This window comes from Vicia villosa, linkage group LG4 (assembly GCF_029867415.1).
Source record: "Vicia villosa cultivar HV-30 ecotype Madison, WI linkage group LG4, Vvil1.0, whole genome shotgun sequence".
Taxonomy (NCBI): domain Eukaryota; kingdom Viridiplantae; phylum Streptophyta; class Magnoliopsida; order Fabales; family Fabaceae; genus Vicia; species Vicia villosa.
In genome coordinates, this window is record NC_081183.1 from 148421182 (window position 1) to 148428638 (window position 7457).

General features: G+C 34.9%; 2 protein-coding genes across 2 annotated transcripts; one reads left to right on the forward strand and one right to left on the reverse strand.

Moving 5' to 3' along the window:
* The first annotated feature begins 230 nt into the window (after positions 1 to 230).
* On the forward strand, positions 231 to 1126 carry LOC131595450 (15.4 kDa class V heat shock protein-like). The gene is made up of 2 exons (XM_058867798.1): positions 231 to 512; positions 737 to 1126. The coding sequence occupies exons 1-2, from the start codon at positions 371 to 373 to the stop codon at positions 1009 to 1011; spliced, it is 417 nt and encodes a 138-aa protein (XP_058723781.1). The 5' UTR covers positions 231 to 370; the 3' UTR covers positions 1012 to 1126.
* A 911-nt stretch (positions 1127 to 2037) lies between these two features.
* LOC131598049 (uncharacterized) lies at positions 2038 to 2558 on the reverse strand. Its single transcript, XM_058870695.1, has 2 exons — positions 2219 to 2558; positions 2038 to 2156 (listed from the first exon to the last, which is right to left on the reverse strand). Exons 1-2 carry the CDS (start codon positions 2556 to 2558, stop codon positions 2038 to 2040), a joined length of 459 nt encoding a protein of 152 aa, XP_058726678.1.
* Positions 2559 to 7457: the final 4899 nt, after the last annotated feature.

Consider the following 7457-nt stretch of genomic DNA (forward strand, 5'->3'; position numbering starts at 1 on the left):
TTATTAGTCTATTTATTTTGTTGATTATGTTTCCTCTTGATAAAGAAAGGTCAAGAAGTGAGGTGGCTTTGCTCCAAAAAGGCGGTGAATCATGTGATTCCACTTTATTTTATTTATTTATTTAAAAACTGATCCATTGTTGATAGTGAAGGATAATATAAAGATGAGGAGTCCTTGATTTTTTTCAACCAGTGTCCCACATTATTTCAAGACCATTTAATTAACATATGCATAAGAAAAATCTTTGGTAAGGTAACATCTCAGATACACACAACTTGCCCACTTGGTCTTTGAAAGGCCAACCAACTACCTAACTTTTCCCTTCCACTAATACCATCCAAAACTCTGATTTCATTCACAGAACCATAGAATGGAGTTCCCTGCACCACCTCACTATCTTCCATGGCACCTTGTCCCTTCTAACCTTCTATTTCCCTATAATTTCACTCCAGATAACTATGTTCACTGGACTGAAACCCCTCAATCTCATATATTTTCAGCTGACATCCCAGGTAATTAAGCGTAATTTTCCTTTGCTTTGGATTTGTTCTTAATTGATAATACTCTGAACTTCAATACAAACAAATAATACATGTATATGTTCATGGTCCATATAATACATGTACTTTTTTTGTTTATATTAAAGTTCAGAGAGAGTTGCTAACGAAGATTTCTTGCAAGATAGTTGCGATGTGGAACAAATATTGCAACTTTTTGTGTTTGGTTGTAATGGCAGGTGTTAGGAAAGAAGAGCTGAGGGTAGAGGTTGAAGACTCAAGCTACCTTATCATTAGAACTGAAGCTGCTGCAATGGATGGAGAATCAACAGAACCTGTGAGGAAGTTTAAGAGGAAGTTTCGGCTTCCTGGGAGGGTTGATATTGATGGAATCTCTGCTAAGTATGAAAATGGAGTCATAACTGTTACAGTTCCAAGGTTAATCAGGAGAGGTTTCTACATTGACCCTGTTACTGTGCCTGAGAGATTGGATGTTCTTGCAAGAGCTGCTTGAGAGGTTGTTTTAGGAGATATTTGATTACCAATGGATTAATTGATTAATTGTGGATCAGAAATCAGAATTAATGAAATGAAATTTTTGCTTTGCATAATTGGCACTTGTTCTATTTAGTTATTTTTGCGTGCGAAGTGCTTATTTCACTCATCTTAATCTCATTATATTCTTATGTTCAAAAGAAAATCCAAAAATTTCAATTCTTTGGACATACATGTGTTTCTTATTTATCTACCTTTTTTCATGTGTTTAAACTATAAGTAATTGAAACAAATTAACTCAATTATGTCAAAATATATTTAAAAGAAAAGAAAATAATATTTAAAATAAATTAAATATCCAAAAAAATAATAATAAATTAAAAATTATTATTAGAATCATCTGGTGGTGCAATTGGTTCAATGCCCAGATGATCATAATAATAATCAAAATTGTCACCATATGTGGCACGTTCATCTTCAACAATTATGTTATGCAAAATGATGCATGTATCTATTATACGCTTCAGTGTATCCAAGTGTCAAGATCTAGTTGGATTACGTATGATCGCAAATCGGGATTGAAAAACTCCAAATGTTCATTCAATGGTCTTTCATGCGCCTTCTTGATGTTGGGAAAACAATTTTCTTTTACCCCATTGGGGCCTTGAGATACTTTTCACAAGCGTGGCCCAATCAAGTTAAATGTCATCTGATAGATAATAACTCATGTTGTATTTAGTACGATTGACTAAATAATGGACCTTAGGAGCTCGTCCTTGCTTAACATCGTTGAAGACATTATACTGGTTCACCACATTGATATCGTTGTTTGAATCTGATGCCCCCAAAGAATGTGTGTCAAATCCACAAGTTTTGTGAAGCAACTGTTTCAAATATAACAGTGGGTTTACCATAATTTACTCGAACATATTGCCCTTTCAATGCAACGGGACAATTTTTTCATTCCCAACGCATAGAATCAATATTGCGCAACATACTTGGAAATCCATGTGCCTCCCTCATTTGCAGTAGGCGTCCGATGTCTCTAGTGGTTGGCTTTTCGCAAATACTGTGACCCAAATACATTTATCACACCCTTAGTAAACTTATCAGCACATTTTAGTGTTGTGGTTTCATCAATCCTCAAATAATCATCCACATTATCTGCACGCGTTCTATATGCCAACACGAATAGTAATAGTGCTTTTTTTGTAGCGGTGAAATACCTGACCTACCAGGTGCATCAACCTTTAACTGAAAATATCCATCATGATGAACAAGAGCTTCAAGGATGTGAAGGAAGGCATGTTTATGCATTTGGTACCTTCCACGAAATTGCTCATTCGTGTACATCGGAGCTTCTGAAAAATAATCATTGAATAACCACTCATGTCCCTCTTCACAATTTCTCTCTATATTCCTTCTTTGGCGTATAGGCCTACTAGAGCTCGCAGATTCTTCTTGTGTCTGACTTTCACAGTGAAGTCTCAAAAGTTCTCCATCCATGCCGTCATTCATATAATTCAAGAACATTTTTCCAATATGGAAAGGATCGAAAGGATCCATATTAAGCGAAGTTTGATAATGAATGAAGAAAGATAGAAGTTAAGAATGATTGTGAAATTTAGTTTGCGTTATAATATTTAGTTTGAATAACAACTAGTTTGAATAATGGCTAGTTTAACTAAAGACTAGTTTAAGCAACAACTAGTTTGACTAACGACTAGTTTGAATAACGGGCAAACATACATAAAAATATCAATTAAGTCCAACATACATAATAATTAAGTTCAAAATACTTAAAAACAACAAATGATATAATAATTAAGTCTAACATACATATTAATATCAATTAACTCCATATTTATCTCTAATCACGTTGCATAAAAACTCATAATCTTGCAGTTGTCTTTGATTCATATGTGATGTATTCTTTGTGAGTATTTCCAAATCATTGATCTTCAATCTTAACATATCATGCCCGACCCTTTTTCTCTCTATCTCGACTTTTTCACCCTCAAAATATGTGCCTAATCATGTACAAACTCTGACATCAATTCAAAAATTTTTTGAAGTCATCTTGTAAAGCATTGTATTTGAGCTTGGAATTACAATTTTCCTCATGCTTTTCTTTTTCCTTCCTTTTGGCCGCCTTTTGACCGATTGGACGACGTAACAAAGTAGGTGATGGTGGATTGTAATGTACTCGATGCTTGTTGGTGTTATTCGGTTAAAAGATGATGGATACGCTCCAAAAGATGACTATTTTGTTCTTTTTGAAGAAGGTTTAGATGAACCTATATTCCATTTAGGTTCATCCTTCAGTAATTTCCATGCACCATTAAATGTAAATTTTTCATGTCCATCTTGGTAATAAATTTCATATGCAGCCAAAATGATGTTGCTCTCGAAGCTACCACTTTTCTTCATTGTGGGGGTTTGTTTGTAGCAACCAGCAAACTTTTGAACGAAGGATTAATATTTTTATGCCATCTACATTTTAATGCCATTAAATTTCTTTCTTGATAATTCTTGTCACGATGCTCATATAAGCTTCAGTAATCCTCTTTCAAAAACTATCTTTTTTTATCAATCCCAACAATTAAGTCATTTGAAATGTTGAACCATGATTGAATGAAAACTTCATCCTCATTTGGTTGAAATCTTGTTTTTGGCGTATTCACAACCAATGGTTGTCCAATTTCTTCACTAAAGCTAATAGTTTTCAGGCCACCGTGAGTGCAAAATTGTGGTGTTTCGAGCTCTTGATCATTTGATCGTGTGTAGCTAGTACCCATTTGAATCCCATGAGACATTCTAGGACTAGTTGATTGAGATAAAAATTGTTGATATTGATATGGTGATGTATGATATGAGTAATTTTCAAGGTGTGGATTATTTTGTGGATGTGGAATAAAAGGGGAATTTATAAAAATTTGGATTATGGTGTAGATTTGGGTTATGAGATGTGTTTTCAAAATATGAAGAGTTTTGTTGATTTGGGATACAAGGATGATTTCCACCATTTTGCATAAAATTGGACCAAGAACTATGATAGTTGGGGTTTATTTTGAAAGAAAAAAAATGTGTATAAGTATTTTTACTAACAAATGTGATAATTGTTTAAAATTGTGTGTATAAATATATGCATAAAAATGTAGTTGTTATATAAATATAGCCTATTATGGATCGATCATAGCGACCCCGACCGACCACTCTGAAGTAATGGCAATCCTTTCAAAATCTTCTCAACACAAGAGGACTCTCCTCCTGATAATCACAAAGGATTTTAACTACATGCACATTCAATAGTTCTTCACAATTTACTCCTAATAATAGTGAGTTTGTTATTCTCTCTCTAATATATGTAGAGAATATGCCAAATTTGGATAACAAGTTTATAACTCAATTTCAAAAATGAAAATATATACATATCTTTCATTACAATAGTACTCTATATACAGTACACAAAAAGTATGGCCAACAAGGCTACTCCAACAAGGAGACGATCTTCCCCATCTTTGAGCATTTGGTCCGATAAAATCTGCTCCCTTGAGAGATGTAACTTTGGACGTTGTTGCTTCATATCTCGCGCTAGACCCTTCCCTCTTCCTCCTTCTTCATTTTCTCCAAAATTCTCAAGTTCTAAAACAAAACATTTGACCTCTCACAACCATTGAAGCATTTCATCCTTTCATTCAAGCTTGCATTAGTTGAGCTTTTTCTCCTTCTTTCCAGCATCTCATAACATTCAAGCTTCTCCTTCTCATCAATCAATTTCATTTGGTAAATTTTTCAAATTTTGATTTCTTTTTATGTTTTAATTTGTAGTTTATTTTTTATGCTACATTAATTGTTTTAGGTACACCAGGTAGTAGTGTAAACGAACTTGGTAGGCTAGAAGAACACGCATTGGGTTTTATTAGGACTGGTAGAGTAAAATCTAGGTTTCTTCCATTGGATCAAAATCACGGGTTTGTTCGGAGATACATCTCTGGATTTGCTCTACATTGTTTTCGAAGATGCATCTCCGAATTAAACTCGAACAAAATAATAGGTATTTTGTGGAATTTGTGAATTTATATGGACATACTGTTTATATATGTCTATGTTTCTAACGCATGTGCAATGGTTGAAAATAATACTGGTCAGATTAGGATCAGACGTATGTCCCAAACTGCGTCGGTACGACGTGGGTGGGCCGTATCGAGGGTCGTGAGGCCACGAGTTGCTGATAACTCGTTTGATGGTGCATCTACTTCACCGCCCCGAGGTTTCCACTCGTTTAGTTCTTGTAACCAACTCTATAAATCCTTTTAGGTATATGATGTAGTAGAATCTAAAGTCCCTAAAACCCCCCATTGACCTTGAAACCCCTAAAGTCTAAGAGGAAGCCGTTGCCGATCCCAATGCCACATTAGAGAGTTACCCTGGAGGGTAATTTGACACCTCATTACTTCATCTTTATGCTGACCATGTTGCTAGGTATGTCTGGCATTTAGAGGTATATTTCTTTTATTTTGCAATACATATGTTGTCAACTAATTAAGTCCATACTAATGGTAATATTTTCTTTTAACAAGAGCGTGATTGCTTAAAAATCGATTAACCACAACATGAAGATTTTGGATATGGTACAACCCACTGTTGCTTGGTTCAATAATGTTATCTGCTATTCAAGTATTGTCAATTTATGTTTTGTTATGTACGTGACAATAAACCACGAGATGCAGATAACTTTTGCATAATGGTGGCACTCAGAGACACTATAACACCCCTTTTCTAACCCCAAATATATCATACAATCAAGCAGAGTAAGCATGCATAAAGGAAAAAGGGCGTCACATGTTATTTTCATCACAATGAAAACCTAAAATAAAACATCCAATATTCTTAATATGCAAAGATCATATTTGTAACACAAATGTATATCTCATGCTTTCATACATTATGCATAAACGCTTGCGGAAAACAATTGAATTGCTATTAAAATTTCAATGAATATATCCCATACTATATTCATCTACCAAATTCGAATTAACATTTAAATCCACAATCTTGGCCACATAGCCTTAAACAACATATCCGAGATCTCAAACAAATACATCTGAATATCCAACAAAACATAGAGAATAGCAATATCCAAACATAAGCATAAGTCTAAATAAAATCCCCCCAAGTGTTACATGATCAGAGCATATGACTCGCTACCTAATCCAATAACAAACTCAGGAGCTCCTCGGCTAAATCCTCGGACAAGCTACTACTCGTCGGAACCTGCACGTTATCAACGAAGGATAACATTCAAACAGAAGGGTGAGAATTCAACTTCTTATAGAAAACATAATAATGGGAAATGTAAACATAACAAGCATACATTTTACTATTCATCACACTTCTCAATTAAGCAATTCACATATCTTATACCAATCATCACTCCAAAACAAATCACATTTATACAAGACAATCACATAACACACAATGTGACTCGAAATGCAACAAATGTGACTCAATGCATGTGGTACCCAATGTGAATCCAATGTTTCACCGCTTTCCGATTCAATGTTTAGAATCCAAGCCACGCTCCCGATCCGGACAAGATCAAAGCCAATACGCCTATCTCCAATTAAGGATCACGTCTTCTACGCCTATTTCCATTCAAGGATCAACGTCTCTTACCATGTGAACCCAAGTTTCACCGCTTCCACCATAAAGCCGACCATGCTATGAATGTATGTACAAATACCAACAATTTATGCAATAAAGATTATCTCATCAATCTTAACTTACCGCATATCACCATAATCCAACTCTATGAATTATCCGCCAATTGTACACAACATTCACACACACAATTAACAATTACAACAAGGCATAACAACCATCATATACCCAATCACATACATCATGAATACATCTACACAAAGTGTTCCAACAATTGTTATACATCACATACAAACATAACACACATAAGACAATCACATGACATTCCATATAATAACGTCACAATTAATCAATCAAGTTCAATTAAATCCTATACTATCATATAGAATATCACGATAGCTTTCTAACGCTTCGAACGGCGCATAAAACGGAGCTACGGATCAAAAGTTATGGCCTTTCAAAGTTTGGAAAAAGTTCTATAAAACAGGGTTCGCGGCGCCAACAAAGTTCGCGGCGCGAACTGAGTGAATCAAATATTCCTGAGTTTCTGCCAAGCAGTTCGCGGCTCGAGCAATAGTTCGCGGCGCGAACTGGCGATTTCAGAAAATCCCAAATCTCAGAAAACAGCATGCGAATTTCATCCCAAAACCCTTAAACTCAACCCAAATCAAACTGAAAACACCAACCATCATGAACAACAATAGAATACATGTTATAACCACAAATATAGCACACATTTATGGGCCTTCTAACATCATAACATCATCAAACATCAACTAAAACACAGTCCAAATCATCAAT

What these genes read in the sequence shown, in the direction of transcription:
- LOC131595450 (XM_058867798.1), top strand. Translation starts at nt 371, where the DNA reads ATGGAGTTCCCTGCACCACCTCACTATCTTCCATGGCACCTTGTCCCT. An exon ending in ATTTTCAGCTGACATCCCAG is followed by an intron (nt 513 to 736) that starts GTAATTAAGCGT and finishes TTGTAATGGCAG; the next exon opens with GTGTTAGGAAAGAAGAGCTG.
- LOC131598049 (XM_058870695.1), bottom strand. Translation starts at nt 2,558, where the DNA reads ATGGATCCTTTCGATCCTTTCCATATTGGAAAAATGTTCTTGAATTAT. An exon ending in TGATGCACCTGGTAGGTCAG is followed by an intron (nt 2,157 to 2,218) that starts GTATTTCACCGC and finishes GAACGCGTGCAG; the next exon opens with ATAATGTGGATGATTATTTG.